This window comes from Balaenoptera ricei, chromosome 4, assembly GCF_028023285.1.
Source record: "Balaenoptera ricei isolate mBalRic1 chromosome 4, mBalRic1.hap2, whole genome shotgun sequence".
Lineage (NCBI taxonomy): Eukaryota > Metazoa > Chordata > Mammalia > Artiodactyla > Balaenopteridae > Balaenoptera > Balaenoptera ricei.
Window position 1 is genome coordinate 156,689,114 of NC_082642.1, and position 23,570 is coordinate 156,712,683.

The 23,570-nt window shown below is 37.8% G+C and overlaps 1 protein-coding gene across 1 annotated transcript in view; it reads right to left on the reverse strand.

Annotated features, from left to right (window-relative positions):
- DSCAM (DS cell adhesion molecule) overlaps positions 1-23,570 on the reverse strand; it is a 740,935-nt gene that overhangs the window by 275,946 nt on the left and 441,419 nt on the right. Inside the window, exons 7-9 of the mRNA XM_059920026.1 lie at positions 22,296-22,571; positions 15,319-15,615; positions 14,290-14,565 (exon numbers count right to left, since the gene is read on the reverse strand). Of these exons, the coding sequence (XP_059776009.1) occupies positions 14,290-14,565; positions 15,319-15,615; positions 22,296-22,571 (849 nt within the window). The remainder of the gene's footprint in view (positions 1-14,289; positions 14,566-15,318; positions 15,616-22,295; positions 22,572-23,570) is intronic.

Genomic DNA, 23,570 nt, shown 5'->3' on the forward strand with positions numbered 1-23,570 from the left:
TTATAAGAGTTTGTAAGAGTTCATAGATCCCATAGCAAAGGGATAATGAGGGTAGGTGCCTCGTCCATTTGAAAAGTTCACACAAAGTAAGAAGGAGATTAAAAACCTGAAATAAATAGTTCAGCGATTCAAAGGAAGACTATGTTCCCCTCACTAATGGAGACATTGTTCCTCAGTGCCCTGGCCTGGCTTCCTCCCTCTGTTTCCCTGACGGTCTCACCTACAGCCTCCCTGCCAGGTGTGAGCTCGATGCAGTGGATTGCCTCATCAACATCTTCATCCAAAACTCCTTCTCAAGCTTCCTGCCTACTTGTTCAGTTGTCCACTAAGACCTCCATCTGGATGGCCCAGAAGCATCTCCAATCCCAAACCAAACGTGTCGTGTTTCCCCTTAATCTAAGCCTCTCCTTCAATTCTCTGGCAAAATCTCCCAGCTGCAAGAAGCTCAGAATAATAAAAGTTATTACACGAATGCTATTTATAATATAACATGGTATGATATGCTACGATACGATTTCGTATAATATTCCTAGCTGTACATTACTCTTTATCTCTGACCTCTCTTACTGGCTGTGATGTCTTGTCTACTCCACCTCTCAGTACCTCTTGCATCTGGCTCTTTTTTTCCCCAGGCATTCTTCCATCCTCTTTATTTTTTTTTAATAGATCTTTATTGGAGTATAATTGCTTCACAATACTGTGTTAGTTTCTGTTGTACAACAAAGTGAATCAGCCATATGCATACCTCCCATCATCTTGTATTAAAACTTTTCAGTTGTGTCCTAATTGGTCTTCCCATTTGTTTTCTTTCTGAAGTATAATCCATCTCATATACCTCAATCAGATTAGTTTTTCTAAAACACTTTTGTATCTCCCTCTGCTTCTACCACTTCGCTGCCTTTAGGATGGAGCAGGAGGCACTGAACGCTACAAGATCTGACACTGTCTCTGTGCCGACTCACACCATTTGCCTACAGTAAGTGTCCTTTGGTTCAGCCACATGGACTCTGAATGTCAAGGGCTGCAACCTGTCCCTCTTTCGGTCCTCCGCCCCAGCAGTGCCCATTCTCACCCCTACCAGCTTAAAGTGTGAAAACTTAGCTCAGCTGTTACCTGCTTTGGAGATTTTTTCAGGCTGTAAATCCCTTTGAGACTCAACTCAGTTTCTCTTGGAAACCTTTTTTTTTTGACTCCAGAGTTTATGCCCAGAACTAGCTTGATGTCCATCTTCCGTACTTCCAAAACACCTCCCATATATTTCTTTGATGGCATTGTGTTGAAATCAGTGACTTTCTTATTTGTCTGCCCACTCTTCTCCCATCGCTAGTTGAAGTGTTTTGTTTCTCACCCTGTGCCACTTTCCTCAAGACTTTTGCTACCTCCTGTCATGTATTATAGTTATTTGTCTATAGGTCCTCCCACTGACCCCAACCCTGTGTTGGCAGTGACCATCCTATTATTATTTGATCTCATTAACAGTAGATGCACCGATATGGCCTGAATAAACGAAAGAAATCATAGGAATCAAAGAGATTCTTTGAGTTAAACATTGTTTTGGTAACAAAACATCTAGTCTAATGATGCTACTACCCTCCACTGTGACAGTTTTCATCTGCTATTTGAAATACTGGACTAGCGTTATTAGAGAAAGTGGGAGCAATTTAATGAAAACATTTTTTTTTAGGAAAAGGTATTTAAGATGCACATCGATAGCTATTTAACATCTGCATAAGTGGTAGGATTTGATGTACATGAAGACACGTGGCCCAGGTTCCTTCAAGGACATGAGCCCCAGATTCTGCGAGCGACCTCAGGGGGCACCCTTCAGTCATCAGCTACTTCAAAGGTGGGCCCAGCTGCAGAGATCTCCCTCACCCAAGTGCAGGCCCTTCCAAAGAGTGACTGAAGAGGGCACTTGTGCTGCAACTCAGGACAACTCTGAAGGAGGACTCTTTCTCCAGAGCCCCCTGCAGGGTCGGGTGAGCCCCCTGCTCATCTTCTCCCTGTACCCAGTCCTTCTCCCTTCCCCTTCTTCCACACGTGCTGATGGTAAGGACACTCCCTGGTAAACATCCTGCACACCAAACTCCATCTCAGAGGCTGCTCCCGGGAGAATACAACCTGCAACACTTTGCCTCATCTAAACTAAAATAATTGATCTACTATTCATAACAAAACCAGGTCTGTCTGTAATATTGCCTCTGTATACTGCATCCATCCATCCATCCATCCATCCATCCATCCATCCATGTTGCTTTAATTCATTTTGGATTGTGACCAGGGGAGAATTATCATGTGCGCTGGGTTCTCTTTTAGTAAGACCCCTCTGTACCTGATTATCAGTATTTTCCTATTCTCCTGCAGAACAGAAAAGGGATGACAGAAGCAAGGGAAAAAATAGTTTGAAAAGTTAATTTTAAGAATGCCGCTCATTACCTTCAAAAAGTCTGCATTTGCTTATTCATTTGTTTGTTTTACTCATTTACCTGTCCTAAGCTCAGCCAGTGCTCAGCACCGAACTTCCGTCTTTATCTTCAATATGGGGCTATGCATATTCACAAGCTCAGTAAGTGTATGTCCAAGAGTACAAAAATGAGGATGAATTCAATGCCAATATCTGAATTAGAACCCAAGAAATCTCAGAAGGCTCAACTTAAAAACACAAGAAAACCTGGCAAACATTAATCACACACACACACACACACACACACACAAATACCCAAGCACGTACACATGCTGCAGGCACTGGATAATGGGTTTCCAGTAGATGAAGCCAAAAGCATAGGTAGGGTTCATAAGCTAAATACAATCCAACAGAATAGCACAGTTGACATAAGAATAGTGTAACTTCGGAATAAATCAGAGATGAGTGTAGCTAACCTACTAAGATTTTTAAACAAGGTCGTTCTTATGTAGGATGCCTATTTTGGACTACCAGATTATGAGAAGAACTACGGAGCCATAAATATGACAACATAAGTATAAAGGTAAAAGAAACTTTAAAAATGTTTTAAAATACCGATTAAGTCCATGGGAGAAAATACACTTAAAACATTTTAGGAAGAAAAAAAAAATCCTTAAGGCATAATGTAGAATTATAATAAAGAGAAACAGGAACTGCTGTTTTCATCAGCTGGAAAGATACATATTAGATATAAAGAAAAGACAAACTGCTTGAAATTTTCAGAAATAAAACACTAAAACAAGCCATGAGAAACATGACAGCATCTTCTTCCAAAGCACTTTCAGGAAAAATGGACCACCTATATAGATGCCTGCAGTGGGATATAGGGATAGGAATTGGGTATTTTTTTCAGGGGATTCTAGTTTTTAACCATATGAGACGTTTCTTCAAGGATTTTCATGGAAGGCATTTGATAGCCATAACCATATTACGTTGAAATGAATAGTTTCTTTAACATTTAAAAATGATGAACACCTGCAGAATTCATGAGAATTTCTGTATTTAACAATAAGAGTCACCTTGGACTGAGGAGATAGATAGGCAGGTTACTTTTCTCCTGGTTGGGGTCAATAACATGGTTACATAGAGACTTGGTAATAAAACTGAGTAGTTTTCTGATTAACCCAAACTAACTTGCATCTCTAATATTTAAAGAAAAGCCATTTGAATCATAATGGCATCAAGAAAATGAAACATAGCTCTCGTGTTGTACCAACCCAGGTGGAGAAAAGACTCTTCCAGATGGGTTGCACTTATTTTATTTTTATTTCTATGGACTATTAGTGCAGGCAAAGCCATGGGACTCAAACTAGAGGTGATGACAGCCAGGCGAAATGACAAGGACAGCCAAAATTCACAAAATCGCTGGCATTCGTTTTAAAGCTTATCTTCTTTTCCCAATTAGCTTCTTTACAAGAATTGCTAGTAATAGCGAGGTATTTACTTGAGAAATATTTTTCATGACCTTGACTTAGAAAAGGTCATCCTTCTTTAAAAGCTTGGTTATTAACTGTAACTGACTTCAGGTGGCTGTATTCTTTTTTATGAAATACGTCATAGAGAAGACAAGGATATAAAAAGGTAACTATGATATTTCAACAAAGCTGTAAGTCAGTGAAGTTATTTTGGCAAATTTCAGGCATTGAATTAGTGATATAATGAAGGAGGGATATTGTTAAATGCATGAATATAGACCAATGAAAGATATGTCCCTCTATATTCCATCCACCCAATATTCACATCAGCATAGATCTATGCAAAACTAATTATACAGACCCCTCTCTATGCTTTCAGCCAACTGTGTGTCCCTGCATGAGTCTCCTCAATTTTCGGGGTCTCTAATTCCTCTTGATGAGACTCAGACAAGATGGCTTTCAGCGTAGACATGTTCTGATTCTTTGAAAGAAAGGTACAGAGTGAAATCTTCCAAGTATTTTTATCACTTGTGGACAACTTGGAAGATTCAGGTCCGCAAAACCAAGGTATTTTATTGCGACACCCAGATTAATACACATCATATGCAACTGGCTCTTTCTTGAAGAAATTAACAAATTCTTTCACTGAATTGAATAGTTAGTACAAGGACGTTTATGTGCTTGGAGATATGATTGCAGCATATTTATGAGCACTTAGTATCAACAGATCTTTTTATAAACCTAATTATCAATACTTGAGTGATTCTGTTCAGTGCCAAGTTAAGAGAGAGAACAGGAAGTAGAGAGTAAACGGAAAATATAAAATAATCTGACTAAAACAACTTTTGATATAAAATCAATTCAAATAAACATATGTGTTAAACATGCATCAAAAGTCACACACACACACACACACACACACACACACACACACACACACTGGATTAAAAATTGGGCTCAAGCAACATCACAGAATAAAAAGCTACATAAAAGCAGGAGTTGAAGAAATGGGAAAAGATCTACCAGGCACAAAGAAGGCAAGAAGAGTAATTTTCAATCATATAATAGATATTACAAGACAAAAAATTACCAGAGATTGTAGCAGAAGACAGATAAATCAATTATATTTGGTAATATTAACGCCCACTTTGATCACTGGTCAATGAAAGGAATAAAAAAATTGGCAAAGCTAGAGATGAGATATAACACAATTATTAAATTTAATCTAACACATACAAACTTATGCCCAATATATGAAAAAACAGACATTTATTAAAATATATGAAACATCCATAAAGAAAGTTTCAATACATTTCACAGAATGAAAATGACCTCTGACCACACCACCATGATATCTTGATATACGGAGAAGAGTGGAAAGCATGGGTCATTTAATAAATGATATTAGGAATACTGACTCAATCAATAAAGAAAAAATTGGACACCCATTTCTACTATATCTCCAATCCTCAATGTGGACTGAAGACCTAAATGTGGACAGTGGAATGTAAACACAGAGCAAATATAGAAAAAAAAAATGTAGGCATGGATCTTCCATGAGCCCAGAGACTTCTTAAACCAGACCCCAATGAAGATAATCAAAGATAAAGAGTCAAGAGATCTTGGAAAATATATTCACAACTATTTATAAGTAACAAGAGATTCATATTTACTTTAAAGAACTATAGCAAAGCAGGAAGAAATAGCAGGAAGACTGATGGCAAAATGGGTAAAGGAAATTCATAGATGGGACACCCAAATACCTAAAAAGAATATAAAGAGATGCTCAACCTCAGTAGTGATGGAAGAAATTAAAATAAACATTCCATCCATTATATTGCAAAAATTAGAAGGGCAGATAATACTAATTATTGGCAAAGATATAGGGAACTGTGACCTTCTACACATGGCTGGTGGCGGCATAAACTAGTATAGGAATTTTGGAGAGTGCTATTCAGTCATTAGTGAAATTAAATTCTATGATGTAACAATTCTATTTCCTATCCTATACTTAGTATTACATATAGGCACATCTACAAGGATATTCGTTGTAGCATCACATATAGAGTCAAAGATCTAGGAGAAAACCTAAGTGTTTACTTCTATGGTTTTATCTTATCTTTATCTTAATAAGGTCATAGAAAGCATATTTAAGATAAATATATGCACCACATCTTCTATATCCATTCTTCTGTCCATGGACATTTAGGTTGCTTCCATGTCCTGGCTATTGTAAACAGTGCTGCAACGAACATTGTGGTGCATGTATCCTTTTGGACTATGTTTTTCTCCAGACATATGCCCAGGAGTGGGATTGCAGGGTCATATGGTAGCTCTAATTTTAGTTTTTTAAGGAACCTCCATACTGTTCTCCATAGTAGCTGTCCCAATTTAATTCCCACCAACAGTGCATGAGGGTTCCCTTCTCTCCACACCCTCTCCAGCATTTATTGTTTGTGGATTTTTTGATAATAGCCATTTTGACTGGTGTGAGGTGACATCTCATTGTAGTTTTGATTTGCATTTCTCTAATAATTAGCGATGTTGAACATCTTTCCATGTGCCTCTTGGCCATCTGTATGTCTTCTTTGGAGAAGTGTCTATTTAGGTCTTCTGCCCATTTTTTGACTGGATTGTTTGTTTGGATGACATTAAGCCTCATGAGTTGTTTGTAAATTTTGGAGATTAATCCCTTGTCGGTCACATCATTTGCAAATATTTTCTCCCAATCTGTTCTCGTTTTGTTTATGGTTTCCTTTGCTGTGCAAAAGCTCTTGAGTTTACGATAGCCAAGACATGGAAGCAACCTAAATGTCCATCAACAGAGGAATGGATAAAGAAGATGTGGTACGTATATACAATGGAATATTACTCAGCCATTAAAAAGAATGAAATAATGCCATTTGCAGCAACATGGGTAGACCCAGAGATTGTCATACTGAGTGAAGTAAGTCATACAGAGAAAGAGAAATACCGTATGATATCCCTTATATGCAGAATCTACAAGGAAATGATACAAATGAACTTATTTACAAAACAGAAACACAGACTTAGAGAGCAAACTTATGGTTACTGGGGGGAAGGATAGGGGGAAGGGATAGTTAAGGAGTTTGGGATCGATATGTACTGCTGTATTTAAAATGGATAACCAACAAGGACCTACTGTACAGCACAGGGAACTCTGCTCAATGTTATGTGGCAGCCTGGATGGGAGGGGAGTCTGGGGGAGAATGGATACATGTATATGTATGGATGAGTCTCTTTGCTGTGCACCTGAAATTATCATAACATTGTTAATCAGCTATACTCCAATATAAAATAAAAAGGTTTTAAAAAGATAAATATATTAAGTAAACATAAATATGTGGCATGGAAATAGGGAAGAACAATACCAGAATTGGTGAATGGTTTAAAAAAAAGATAAAACAAAATAGGGAATTTGTATGAACTGATGATAAAGGTGTGGTATAAACCAAATATTGACAAAACAGAAGAAAGTTCCCATCTGACCAATCAGCACCTGGGTTTTTGTTCTTGAGCCCAAAGGAATGTCTCAACAGTGGGGACTCAGGTTATAACAAAGAAGTCTTATCTTCAGGATCGAGGTGATATTCTCTTTTCCCTCTTTCAGACATTAGACAATTCCTAGAAGGCTGTGTTCCTCTGAGAGTAGATGGACACATCCATGTGTCCTTACAGAGGAAACCAGTTTCTGAGCTTTGTTGTACACAACACAGTTGAACGAACGAGGATGTTAAAGATGGTGAGTCAGGAAGGCAGTGGCTCATCGTTGCCCGCACTGGGTAGTTTCCATGGGGAAGGGGGAGAGTTCCTCTGAGCTGCCCCAGAGGAAACAATGGGACCAGAAAGAAGAGGAAGAATTCGAGAAGACAGATTTATATTCAACAGGAGGAAGAAATGTCTGATCATCATGGCCAAGCAGAATCAGAAAGGGCTTAGAGCTCACTGGGGGCACTGCAGAGACCCCGTGCAGACAGTCCGGAAAAATCTGAGTACAGTCGAAGGGCAGGTTGAGTATCACATGGGATGCTGGTCTAGATGAACCCCAAGTTTATTTATATCCCTAAGGTTCTATCCTTGTATCATCTATTTACACATATGTAGGCATATCTTATATATACTTAAGTCCATCTACATTTGAATATAATACACATAAATATTTACACATGATTTTAACACATATGAATACTTTATGTGTGAATGTAATATCTTTATATTTATAAATAAATGTAATAACATAAATATCTGTTATATATTGCATGTGCATAAACTACTAATTCTGTTGAACTTATGTACTTTGACAATTACTTGTGTTTGTACTAGTCCATATTTAATGAGTTTAAATTTTTCTGATTCAAATATTATCAGGGCATTATCACTTAAGCACTACCAAAGGTTTTTTTTCCCTGCGTGTGTTTGTGTGCACATACAAGTGTGTGTATTTCCGGAGAGATTGACTATGGGTCAGACAGTGAAAGTGTGAGTAATCTTCTTGTCATGTTTTCTGCCTTTCTCATCTCTACTTAATTCTCTCCTTCTTGAAGTCCCTGTGTCTAACATGCATAACAAGTATTGCAAAACCTTATTTCTCCCACAATTTTAATTTTAACTGAATAAAAATTTGCATTCTTTGACTTCACAGCAAATCAAATACATGTTCTTTTTCTTTTTGTCTACTTAGAGGAAACCAATTTGAGATGTTATTTGTAAAAAAAAAAAAAAAATTAATATAGTGTTTCCTTAAAGAAAGGTACCAGTAGTGGGATTGCTGGGTCATATGGTAGTTCTACTTTTAGCTTTTTAAGGAACCTCCATACTGTTCTCCATAGTGGCCGTATCAATTTACGTTCCCACCAACAGTGCATGAGGGTTCCCTTTTCTCCACACCCTCTCTTATTTGCAAAACAGAAATAAAGACACAGACATAGAGAACAAATGTATGCATACTAATGGGGAAGGGGGGTGGTGGGAGGAATTGGGAGTTTGGGATTGACATATATACACTACTGATACTATGTATAAAATAGATAACTAATGAGCAACTCTACTCAATGTACTGTGGTGACCTAAATGGGAAGGAAATCCAAAAAATATATGTATATGCATAGCTGATTCACTTTGCTGTACAGCAGAAACTAACACAACATTGTAAAGCAACTATACTCCAATAGAAATTAATTTTTAAAATAAATAAATAATTAAAATGTAACAAGAAACAGGTTAAGAAAAAAGAAAGGTACCAGCTTCATTTTCCAGATTGGAAGAAAAATTACAAAGCAACCTATCTCCAGGACAAATTTGTTTGAAGGCAGGTGCCCCAGCTGAGTTTGGAGCTCAGTTTTGACATCCTAACCAAAGTAGAGAACTTCTCTTCTGTGGAAGTGTGAGAGCACATCTCCTCAGGTGAGAAACTACAGCCATTTAAGCACATTTAAACCTGAGTGCGTCTTTGGTAGTTTACAAAGGAGGGACGGTGAAAATTCCCCACATAATCAGCCTTCTTTTGCCACATTAGAATATTACATTAACAAAGAGAACTTAAATTCCCATTTGAAGTTATAAATTACCACGAAAGTGTTACACATTTAATGTATTGCCTTTATGTTCCCCCACCAGATTTATTTTCTCCCATATTACTCACAATAGAAACTGTACACTCTCTAAGTAGTTGTTGAAAATCAATATAAGAGTCTTGCAAATGACTAAAATTTATGGTCACACAAGACCCTAGCAAATAGGACCTTAAATTAAACATTGCTCAACTTTAATGAGGCACCTAAAAGAGAAAAATAACCTCGAAATGTTGTTTTCTATGAACAGTATTATAAATGACTCCAGTAGCGGAGAGAGGAGAGTGGAAGAAAGTGAAAGTGATAAAGAGAAGAAGACTCTTCATCCCTGACAGAGTTGGGTTTGGAACCTGGTGGAGGTTAATGGTGCTCTGGCTGGAAGGGCAAATGAGCAAACGTCAGTCACAAAGTGGGAGTGGGTGACACTGCCAAGGTTGTTTCCATGCACAGAGCTGCAGCTCTGCCTGGGCCAAGTGACATTAGCTGTCAGGAGCCCTTGAAGAACGATGTCATTAGAAGACTACATTCCTGGCCACTCACTGAGAGGTGGAGGAGAGCAGACGCATTCTCAGCGCCATTTTTAACAGGGTGTTCATTTCCCCAACTGCACCAACAGTAGCTCTGTGAGACCGCCAGGATGACAGACGAGGTGAGATGCACCCTATGATCAAAAGCTGCAGTGGGAGCAGGACCTTTCTGCCAGATGGTGCAGAAGAGCGTGTCAGTTAGGCTGCAGAACACAAAGGGTCACGACCATGAGTCAGAAATGCTGTCAACGACACCTAACTCTTCCATCAGTTTGAAGCAGGACACGATAAAAATCTGTCTCGAATTAGAACTGGGAAGGGCTACATATAGAAAATGAAATGAAATATGAAAGGGTGAATTTTGTGACTGCTTTTATTTCCTTTCTAGCATCACCATCTCATCTCATTATTGACAAATATTAATTTTTTAAACTTTTTATTGAATAAAAGAGTCTTTAAATTTTATAGTGCTTTATAATTTTCAGAAGTTTCACACACATGATTTCATATAATCCCATAATAATCTTTTTAAAAAATCCCCTACTCCTATATCGCCCCTCTCCCCTCCCCTCTCCCCACTGGTAAACACTAGTTTGTTCTCTATATCTGTGAGTCTGCTTCTTTTTTATTTTACTCACTAGTTTATTGTAGTTTTTTCTCAAAAAACTAAAAATAGAACCACCATATGACCCAGCAATTCCACTCCTGGGTATATATCTGAAAATAACAAAAACACTAATTCAAACAGATATATGCACCCCAATGCTCACAGTGTTATTTACAATTGTCAAGACAAGGAAGCAACCTAAGTGTCCATCAACAGATGAATGGATAAGGCAGATGTGATATATATACATATATATACACAATGGAATACTACTCAGCCATAAAAAAGAATGACGCTTTGCCATTTGCAGCAGCATGGATAGACTTGGATGGCATTATGCTAAGTGAAGTAAGTCAGACAGAGAAAGACAAATACTTATGATACCACTTATACGTGGAATCTAAAAAATACAACAAGCTGGCAAACATTAAAAAACTCATAAAATACAATTCCAAAAGCTTGATGCTTCTTAGACACACTTGCCAAGTTACAATTTCAACCATTGCTCTCTACTATTTTCAGCCCACTCCCCAAATCCCTATATCAAAGTTCCCCTGGTCTGAATCCAGAATGGTGGTCCACAGACACATGATACTAAGCCTACCATTCATAAGATTTTCCCAAGCCATGAATATTTTAGGTTCCCACTCTTGGACTTTCCATCATCTAGACTAGAACTTCTGGAGTCCTCTGTGGTTCTTACCCATGCTCACTCACCAAATCCATTCCTTCCTTTTCCTCTTTTCAATTTAACTAATTCTCCCTCTCTCTTATGTTAGGCACTCAATAGCTCATGCCCTTATTTCTAAGATAATCTCCTTTCTTGATTTTTTAAACAGCTTTCTTCCCAGGTACTCTGAGTTAATTTCTCCTCACTTCAATCCTGGCTTCCCATTTCAATGTGAATTACTTTTCAAAAACACACTATGGGGTGGTACTGGAAATCAAAAATGTGTATTTGAGTCCTGGATATATTACTGGACAACCCTGAGCAGGTCTCCTGCTCTCTCTTATTCTGTTTCTCTGGTGATGCTTTATCTACATTACAGAGTCACTGTGAGTATTAATTAAGATTACAATTATGAAAGTGTTTTGTAAACGACAAAGTTTTACATAAATACAAAGAGAAGGTGACATTTTTATCTAGCAGCCAATTAACTTTCCTGGCAGTGTTGGTCCCCAGCAATTGGAACACTCAACTGGGCACTGTTCAAGTTCAATGTGGCATCTAAAATGAGGCAGGAAGAGCTTTGAACTGTGTTAAATGTAACGCTGCTTGTTAAACTGAAATGAAGTGAAAAAAGGGATTTTGACTTTCATTTCTCCCTACATGTTTGAAGGCAGCAAAATTGCGCTTCTCGTTAATATATTTCAGAACTTCTCAAGTTTCAGGCATAACTAACGATCAAAATGTTATTTACATCAATCTTTGAGTTTTTTTTAATTTCCCAAGTCATATGATACAAAATAAGTGAAGGGGGAAAAAAGAAGCAAAAAAAACAGACTGAAAAAAAACAGTATTGTTTCCAAATGTCATCTACACACACACACACACACACACACACACACATACACACACACACCACTCTAGTGTTAAAGAAAAACCTCCTGGAAACAAGATAAAAATGGCTTGGTTTTACAGTTTGCAGCATTATTAATGGAAACAAGTGGGCCCACTTCCAAATGAAGCCAACATTTGAGGTATCATATTTGCTCTTCTAAAATGATCTGAATACAGTATTCACTGTGTAGTCTAACCGCAAAGGTAATGGAGCTGTATATATATAAATAAAATAAGGAAGACTGTCTTCCAATCCTGCTCCACAGGGAGAGCCAAAAATTTCAGTCTTTTCCTGTAATTCAGTTGATGTCTTCTCTCTCCCTTATCATAATCCTCATCATAACTGAAAATAGTAAAGGTTATTAATTTTGTAAAAGCTTTGATGGGCTACAAACCTGACCACTGGAGTGTGATTTAACTTACATATTTCATTTCAAAACATTTTAAAATTCAAATTTAAATGCTCAGAAGTTAATATGGTTACGACTTTATACTGACATCTGAGGAAAGGCTAAAATCGTTAATGGTGTATAACTGTTACATATGTTGACAGTTAGATGTCATTTTAAGCAAGAAATGCAAGTGGTATCTTAAATCCAATTACTCTAAATATCTTTGCTAGAGTGCAATGCACGTGAATATGACTCCCTCCAAAAAGTATGCCCTAGGTTGACATATAGGAGTCCAGAATTTATTATTTTTCACCTAGGAAGCCCTACACAGGTTTAAGCAGGCTTAACCCTATCCACTCAGCCTGCAGTATCTGCAGTTTCATTTGCCTACCCAAAAAGATAAACTTCAATAAAAGTAAGGTGGGATATACTGTAGTATTAACAGCCAACAACTGTACAACTGAACTTATTTTCTGAGGTATTGACCTACCGGGCATAGAGTAGATATTCCATCCATCATAGTTAAAGAAAGAAGTACAATCACAAAATGAAGTTTTACGCAGCTATGACCAATCTGGCTTACTAAGAATTTCTAATGATTTGAGAAAATTCTTAAGATATGTGGTTATTAAAAAAATTCAAAGTTATGTGCAGGTGTATGTAATATGTAATACATAATACATGTTACCTAACATATACTACATAATCCAATACATTGTGCGTGTGTGCATGTGTGTTTGTGTGTGTGTGTGTGTGTGTATTTATAGGTGTCCCTAAACAGGTAAACAGGATTTGTGAGAAAAGATGGTTGGGGAAGACCACGGAAAACCTATGCAGCTTTGTAACCAGGACATTAAAAGACAATTATTGGTACCTAGGGAGATAACCGTGTAGCTCAGGCAGGCAGCTTAGCAGAGCAGGAGGCCGTTTCCACATATTTTTGGTTTTACTTCATGGTGCATTAGAGCTATTTCCATGACCTGTTTCCTGCAATTATTTACATAACTGAAAATTTTCATTTTATGTTCACTTGAGGAAACTGGATTGGGAAATGGAAGAAATGGGTTCCCCTAAGGGTCTGCCGCACTACAAAGCTATATGTCCCTGGGAGAGTCCTGTCACTTTATAGGTCTTTACCGACAAGGAGACTGGGGTTGAGTTGCATGATCTCCAAAATTCATCCTAGTGGTTATAGAGTCCATGACAGTCCACGTCATGATGTCATGATGTAAAGAATAATTGAAAAGGCAGGAAAATTTTCTGTGGGGTCCTTTAAACATAGCATTCCTATGTTGTTGCTTTGACCTGCTCATCTGTTTTGTTTCAAGTCCTCATCCATTACAGAAAATCTCTTCTAGTTGGCTTCTAAAAGAACTCACTTTCAGGAGGCTTTAGGAAAACAAAGCTATGTGTTTTAAAACAATCTGTCAGACAACTAGATAACCAAGTCAATGATGTGTTTCTTTTTTCTATGATTTTATAAAAACACAAATCCCCTGGAAAACCAAGCCAAAAATTCATGTGAAAGGAAGACTATATCAACCATCAGTCTGGTGAAGATGCAGTGGTAAAGAGATTAGAACATCTAATGCACTTTATCATTCTTCAGTCTTTGTAACTGTCCTATTCTGAATATGCAGATTTTGAGATTACCCCACTCCTAACGGTTGGTCTGGTGAAACAGCTGAGCTTAGTAATGGTGAGCTGTGTGGGGACCGAGGGACAGCCTTACCTTTGACCGTCACGTGGACGCTCTGGCTGGTGGAGAGCTGGGGTTGAACCAGCACGTTGCAGGTGTACTCCCCCTCGTCAACTTCCTTTTGCACATCCGAGAGTTTTAGCGTGCCATTGTTCTCAAATGCCACTTGGCGGTGGTTAAAAGGAAGCAGATTAGAGTTCTTGTACCATTTGATGGAGTAATATGGATAGCCAATGACACGACAGTGAATGTATGTGTCCCGTCCTGCTATTGCTGTGATATTTTTCATCGGTCGAATGCTTGCAGGCCCTGGAGAGACACAGAGAAACTCTTGAAAATAATTTAAGGGTACATCTTCTGTGTGGAAATGGGTACACTTTTCCTTGAGTTAAAAATGTAGATTAGTTTCATGTAAGGACATCTGTTTCAGTTAAGCACATTTTTTTCTGCATTTGGCATTTCCTACCAAGAAGGTTTTTTTTTTTCCTTTTAATTTTGTTACTTTCAAATGAATTGAGTGAGTGTTAAATACTTTAATTATCAACTACTTCTGTTAAGACGTTTTGAATTATAGGACAAAAGGCAATTTAATCAATAAAAGGTAACTAGCTGCACTGAACAGTCACGCTCTTTTGGTGAAAACTCTGGTAGCCATTCAGTTGTTTAACCCTCTCTGTACACTAGGTTATGAAGATGGAGGTTATGCCATGTTGCACTGTGAATGTCAGTTAAATACCAGGTACGTGAAGGGTTACCATGGACACAGCAGAACGGAAGAGGAGGAAGGAAAGAGCATGCACAGCATAAACCAGGAAAGGAAAGCTCCAGTGGACAAGTCTAAGAGTAAAACAAGAGAACACGCTGACTAAAGAAACCAAAACGCCATCTCCAACAGTAACCCAGTCACTGCCATTCCTGAGTAGGAAGCAGAGGGTAGGACATGGGAAGCGACAGTTAATCCGTTTTTGGCATTCCAAGACTCGGCTCTCGGTGCATGCAGAAACCTTCTTCTCCACTACAATGAGTTATGTGTGTTTTTTGAGGAGCTGATTTGACAAGCACCTCTTACGTTTATTCGAGCCTGGTACAGGACGACTCCCGCCGAGTTGTTGGCAGTGCAGCGGTAGACTCCCCCGTCGCGGACCTGAGAGCTGGAGATGTTCAGGTAGCTGACCACGTTGCCCTCGGACGTGATCATCTGGCTGATGCGGTGACTGCCGCCCTTGAGGATGGGGTCATCGTCCAGGGTCCACGTGATCGTGGGCAACGGTGTTCCCTTCACGTTGCACATGAGGGAGACAGGCTCTGCTGGACTCACCACTTTTTCACTAAAGGCAGAAATAATTTTGGGAGTTCCATCTGCAGGAAGACAAATCACGGAAGGAAGTGGCACATACAAATAATTAAACAACTTCCGAGTACTTCTATTTAATGATTAGGATGTGGATGTAGTGCTTCTCAGACACGACTCAAAAGTCTGGTTTTATTGATAAAGCTAAGTTCCAATCAGGACAAAATTTCATTTTCCAAGTAAGTAAACACAGCATTAGCAAGCTTTAATAATTTTCTTATATATTTCCTGATGAAGTCGTAACAAGAAGAATGATAATGCAACTCAGATGTTCATGGTAAAAAATGTCATCTCCCAAGAAGTTTATAATTCAAAACTGGTATATCCCCACCCAAAGTTATAAACATAGAGGAAATCCACAGACTTCCAATGGTCGCTTTAGCTTTCTACTTCCCCCAAGTTAATTAGGGATTGCTCAACTGGGGAATCGTTTTTTATTTATTTTTTTAAACTTATTTATTTTTTGGCTGCTTTGGGTCTTAGTTGCGGCATGTGGGATCTTTCACTGCGGTGTGCGGGCTTCTCTCTAGTTGTGGCGTGTGGGCTCAGTAGTTGTGGCACGCGAGCTTAGTTGCCCCATGGCATGTGGGATCTTAGTTCCCCTACTAGGGATCGAACCCACGTCCCCCTGCATTAGAAGGCGGATTTTTACCACTGGACCACCAGGGAAGTCCCTCAACTGGGGAATTGTTCAGAGGAAAAAGGAACTAAGAGATTGATTATCTCATCTTTATAATTTTCTCGTAAGAAATCATGTTTTATAGTTTGAATGACAAATAACTGCATGTGAATTTTCATGAAGGCCTTGATAATGGTAGAAGCTAAATAAATTTGACACTTTCAGTATTATTAAATATCTCCATAAGTATCTTTTCTTTCTTTTTTTAAAATTTATTTTATTGAAGTATAGTTGATTTATAATTAATTAATTTAATTAATTAATTAATTTAGTTAATTTCTGCTGTAGGCGAAGTGATTCAGTTATACACATATATAGGTTCATTTTCATATTCTTTTCCATTATGGTTTATCGTAAGATACTGAATATAGTTCCCTGTGCTCTATAGTAGGACCGTATTGTTTATCCATTCTCTATATTTGGCATCTGCTGACCCCAAACTCCCACTACATCCTCCCCTACCCCCCTCCCCCTTGGCAACCACAAGTCTGTTCTCTACATCTGTGAGTCTGTTTCTGTTTCACAGATAAGTTCATTTATGTCATATTTTAGATTCCATAAGTATCTTAAGTAGGGTGGCCATTAATTTATCATCTAACCTGGAATACTTTTGAGAATAAAACAGATACCAGGAGAACAGGCACAACTCAAGACTGTCCCAGACAAACAAGGAGCTTAAGCTTAAGGAAAGTTTCCATAGCAATTTCCACTATTTTTGACAAAGATCAAATTTTCATATTCCATTATTTTTCTATCACGTATATTGACTATCTCCCTCATGTTATATGGTAGTAATCACAAATACATGTTTCTTTATATATATATATATATAGGCTTCCTTTAAAGAAAAGAAAGAGAGAAAAATGTATGAAAGTCAAAAGGAAAAGTTACCAGTGGGTCTACCAGCCGCAGGCACTATAAATCAACATTGTGACACTTTTTTTTTCTAGGCGTAGATAGGTCATTTTGACATAATTGTGGTCACATGCAACAGGATTTCTGAGTCTGGTAATAAACCTTGCTGGAGGAGATACCAAAAAAAATTTTTTGGGGTGCTAATTTCAAGGGTTTAACCATAGTGAAAGATAATGATTAACAGGTTTTTTTTTTTAGTTTTTAATTTTAATTATAATAATTATATGTATTCATTGTTGAAAAATTTGAAAGTATATATAAACAAAAGAAAAACTGGAAATAAAACTGAAGCTATCTTGCAATTCCATCACAGAAGGGTAAGTGTTAACATTTTCAAATATCCCTGAAGAAAGAGTTATTCATCACCACAAAACCCTGAAGCCTATTTCTGTGGCCTGAGCTGGGTTGCTTCCCTAGAGCCTTCTACCATCTTTTCATTTGCAAATTCCTGAATCTTAACTTCTTCATTCCAACTCAATGTTTTGAGGCTGGAGAAGGCCTTCAAGTATTTTTTTTTTTTCCCCAGATGCATTCATAAGTAGCATATTTCAAGGTCCTTGGATTGCAAGCATCTTTCTTTTACTATCAAAGATGACAAAAGTAACTTCATAATATTAAAATAAAGAACCTGCGCTTTTGCCCGTAGAACACTGCAGACGTGACTTCAACATGCTCTACATTTAATTTACAGAGAAGTTACATGTGATGCTGATCCTTACTCTTCGTACGTAACCAGTCGCTGGTGCTTGGGAATGTTCAGGTTATTTTATTTGACCTTACAATTCAACGTATTTGTCAGGATGTGTTTAGCTGTGAATTTCTTTTCACTGATTTTTACACTAAGCACTGAAATCTCAAGTCTTTTTTTTTAATCTATTTAGGAAAGTTTTCTTCAGTTACACTTTTATTTTTTAGATAAAATTTACTTACAGTTAAATGTATAGATCTTAAGCGTACAAACAGAATGAATTTTGTTAAATATATATACCTGCGTAACCACAAAACGATCAAGATAAAAACCATTTCCATCACCCCACAAAGTTGCTAGGGGTTCTTTCAATCAATCTTCACCCACCACAGCTGATCAGGTTCTGATTTCTATCACCGTGCATTACTGTTGCCTGTTCTTGGCTTCAAACCCATGTTTGAGTGTGCCCTCTTTACACACTCATGTAACCTGTCATAACCGCGGGACAGTCAGCAAAATAAGGAAATGTAACTTTGGAACCTTACTGTTATCTAATGCAAAGTCTGCCGATTGACCAATAACGTCCCTTACAGCTATTTTCCCAAGTTCTATCAGTTTCACACCTTACATTTATTTGTGGTGGTTCCTTAGTCTCTCTCTCTTTTTGTTTTAATAGATCTTTATTGGAGTATAATTGCTTCACAATACTATGTCAGTTTCTGTTGTACAACAAAGTGAATCAGCCATATGCATACATATATTCCCATATCCCCTCCCTCTTGCGTCTCCCTCCTGCCCTCCCTATCCCACCCCTCTAGGTGTTCGCAAAGCACTGAGTCAATCTCCCTGTGCTATGCTGCTGCTTACCATTAGCGAACTATTTTACATTTGGTAGTGTATATATGTCGATGCCACTCTCACTTCACCCCAGCTTCCCCCTCCCCGCCATGTCCTCAAGTCCATTCTCTATGTCTATGCCTTTATTCCTGCCCTTACCCTGAGAAAACCATAATTCAAAAAGACATGTACCACAATGTTCATTGCAGCACTATTTACAATAGCCAGGACATGGAAGCAACCTGAATGCCCATCGACAGATGAATGGAGAAAGATGTGGCACATATATACAATGGAATCTTACTCAGCCATAAAAAGAAACGAAATGGAGTTATTTGTAGTGAGGTGGATGGACCTAGAATCTGTCTTCAGTCTCTTTTAATATGCAACATTCCTCAGTCTCTGTTGCGTTTCTTGACTTTGACATGTTTGAAGTTACTTTGTAGCCACTTACTCAAATTCAGTTTGATATTTCCTGGTGATTAGATACAAGTTTTGCCTTTTTGACAAATACCATGGAAGTGATGTTGTTTCCCTGTCCTTATTGGCCATTTGTGTATTTCCTTTCTTAAAATGTCTGCTCAAATCTTTTTTCCATTTTTGTGTTAGACTATTTGCCTTTGTTATTGATTTGTAGGAGTTCTTTATGTCTACTGAATACAAGTATATATATAATATATACATATATACTGGATACAAGGTATATACATACACATATACAAGTCAGTACAAGTTTACTTTTACATGTGTATATGTCAGATATCTCATATAAATTACATATAATGTTTGTCAGACATATGTATATATATAGTATACATTATATATAAATGTCTGTGTTAAATATTTTCTCTCATTCCATATTTGCCTTTCCATTTTCATATATATTTATACACATATTAACATTAATGTGTACATGCAAATTTATACATATGTATATGTACATATAATTTTAATCACATCTACTAAAAGTTAAAATTATCATTCTTCATGTGAAATGGAGGAACTCTGAAAGAAATGATTTCAAAGAATTTAATTTATATTCTGTCCATTGTGTTATTCTATCTATTTGTTATAAACTCTATAACACAATATTGTAATTGTGTAGTTGTTTAATTTGTCAATTGCTGTTTAAAGAAATTAAAAGAGAGAAAACAATTTTGCTAAATGTTTACTAACATATTTGTCATTTCTCGTACTCTCATGCTATAGATCTGAGTTTCCATTTTAGGTCATTTTCTTCACCCTGAATGACTTCATTTACCATTTCTTAGTGTGCAGGTAGGTCTTCTGGCATAACATTCTTAAAGCTTTTGTTTATTGAAAATATCTTTATTTTGCCTTAACTTTTAAAGACTATTTTTGATATATATAGACAAATATATTGATAGTTTTTTTAAATGTTGAAAAGAATAAGTTAAAAAAATTCATTTCAATCTCATTAAGACTGTAGTTTTTGCATTTCTTTTTGTGTTCTAGGTTCCCCACCTTCCCTCCCCACCAGCACTGGAAAATATCCTCAGGGGAAATGTGGTATTAGTGTAGAAATCACCTAATGTTTTCCCCTTCTTGCAAGGGTGAAATTCTTTCTGCCTGCTTTTGGGTGTTTCCCCAGTGTCTGCAAACAGTTTCGCTTTTCCCAAAGTTCAAAATTTTCATCTTCTTGCAGGTTAGTCTGATACCTGCTGCTCCATCATTTCCAGACATAGGACTTGTTCTTATTCTTCTTTTTGATTCCATTTTCTGGTCTGATCTTGAACCTATAATTATTAGATTCCATTTTCTTTAAACTTCCATTCCAGTTTCTTTGTCCTCATAGGAAATATTCCAAGATTCTACATTCTGTCAATGGCCATTCTTAGTTCACGGTATTGTGAGTTTTTATAATCCATGTTAATCCATAGCTGTCACAGGAGGTTACGTCGTAACAAGGATGCTAGTTAGACACCATTTTAAGGCAGTTACTGGCTATGCATTTGTAATTCTATTTCTGCTCTCTTTGGCGACATTAGCATTAGCATCTTTCAGACGAGAAAAAATAAAGTGAAGCTTCTTGTCCCAAATGGAAACTGACATGCAACAAATAAATCCGTAAGTAGGCTCAATGGGCTCCTCTGCCCCCTCTTTTTATTCAAGCGACAGGCTTTTTTGGAGATGAAAGCAGACATTATTTTCCCAGTAAGACCTGAGTGTCTTTGAAATCTTTCTTGCTGTCACTCTCTGATAACCTCACCTCCTTCGACATCATTATGGATTATCAATATGCTCTTTAGGTTTTCTTCGTCACAGGAGATGGTTGCCAAGGTAACCAGCCCTAGACAGGTAATCTCTCCCTTTTCTACAAAGAATCTAAAAATAGTGACTATGTGAGGACTACAGGGCACCATCATTAGCAAACTGGCTCTGTGCAAATTGATTACTGTCTGCACTTAATTATTATGTGGAACACAGTGTCAGGCTTTTAATATGAGTACCGTGCCTTCAGCTAATTTCGCCTCTGCTTTAAAATGCTCACTGTCTGCAAGGAAATGCTCGAATCAAAATAAGAATGTCATTCTAAGCCTGTTTCATATCCTCTTAGCATCAAGAGATATTTAAACTTATTTTCATATATAAATGGATTTTCTTTTTTCCTCCCTTAGGCTATATGAAACTCATGCAGTTATTTTAATCAGTTGATAACAGATGAATTTTAAATTATATAAAAAGGCACAATTTCCAACAAGACATGCAAATACACAGATAAAAGCTAGTTCAATTATCTGTTGATAAACATATGTCTCTCGCTTGACTGTTACCTTGATAGCTTCTTTCCCTGGCTGATTGATAAGCTTGAAGGTGTAAGTAGGCAGCAGGCAGTTAAGAAAAGAAAACAACGTAACATACCTAAAACCTATTATGATAACACAAGGTAATTCTTCAAAAATTCCATTCACCTAAATCTGTGACTCTATGGACCCAAATAGACAACCCCTCAAACCAGAAGCCATTTTTTCACTCCACCAAGCACTACATTGAAATGTTGCTCTGAACGTTGCCTCCAAAGTTGTGCTTATCAATTTTGGGGGAGCTATTTTCCCCTCCGGGGGACACTTGGCAATGTCTAGAGACATTTTTGTTTGTCACACTGGAGGAAGGCGCTGTTAGCATCTAGTGAGGGGAGGCAGCTCAACATCCTACAGTGCAGAAAGCTGCCTTCCAAAGCAAGCACTCCTGAGAAACCCTGGTCTAGAGGACAATGAATTGTCAACCAAACCATAAATCTCAAGTTTCTAAGGTCTATATCTTGACAAGTAACTTTAAACACATGAGTGGGCAACATTTATGTTACTTAAAAAGTTAAATCACGTTACTTATGTTACTTCTACCATAGACAATGTTCATTTCACCAGAACTTATTCTTTTCTTTGCCCAGTTGAGCTTGAGAAACTAGGGTGGAATTATTAGCTGGTCAGATAGACAGAAACCTTAAAACTGCGAGTTATGAGCAGTGTTTCACCCTTCACTCTTGCTCTCGAGTGCTCTGGGTTTGGGCTCTTTTTTCGCTGAACCCTGTAACGAGGCCCACTGACCTTCAAGGACCACCTGCACATAGTCTTGAGCGGACAGCCTGTCCTTGCGCACAAAGCACTGGTACGCGCCCCCGTCACTTCGGACCATGTGATCCATTATAAGGTTTTCGTGGTTGATCCCTGTGATCCTCACATTTTTTCCAGGGTTGACGACTTCACCGTTTCGGTACCAGGAGAGTTCCTGGTCCTCACTTCCTGTCACGCTGCAGGACAAGGAAACCTGGCTGCCCACACTGCCTTTAACTTTCCTGGGGCTGATAGTAGCTTTCAGTGGCTCTGGAGTTTTGGGGAAGAGAAAAAAAAGAAGGTAAAAAAACATCACACGTGTAGAGATCATTGCAACAACAGGATGGACTTTTGACAGGCAAAGGCATCTTCGCAAGCACTTTTCGCCCATTTGTCAGTATGTCAAGGTGGGTTTTTTCCTCATACAGGGCACTGAATGGTCAAAGATATGAAACTGAGCTGATAAGTTAATAGGTTTTACGAAAGTTACACAGTCTTAATTTGGGACTTGTAAATAGCACTAGGTAGGCCTTCTACCTATAATACTCCAAGAGTTAAGGCAGCAGAGGGATTTAGAAAGAACATTTTTTTTTACAGTTAATTTACCATGTACAATTGCCGTAAGTGATAATGTGTACAGATTTTCTGTTGAAGTAAATTTCTTAAGACTGTTATCTTCCTATTGCTTTTGTAGGGAATGACATTGCAAAAAGAAAAAGAAAAGGACCTTAAAAAAAGAATGCACTCCATATCTTCTTCTTTCAGTATTATTTCATGGTGTGCCATTTTGTTTGGGAACACCCTCATTGCTATTCGTTTTTTTTTTGCTCTGGGCTTCTTTCACTGTATAGCAAATAGACTGACGTGGCTCAGATTGCTTTCTCACTGAGTAAATGTGAGTGTTAACGCACTGACGGTAAGAAATGCAATGTGCTGGTTGCCAGCAAGGACAGAAATATTTGAATATTTAAATCCTGTTTGCCGCCTCCCAGCGTGGCACAGATGGGTTTGCTCTGGGCCATACTCACTCCCCTCCCCTATGTGGCTTAACCAGGGGCAGTAACACACGGCTGTAAGAAAGCAGGTAGATATTAGGATTCGTGACCATGAAACAGGGTTTTTTTCTTTAAAATGAGGCTAACTTCTTTGGAAAGGTGGTAACTCTCATCTTTGACTTCCTATGTTTTCATTCAGCAAACCCAATTGAATGCCGTAAGCATTTATTGAACATCTACTATATGCCAAGGATGGGGTTAAACTCACAGGTGA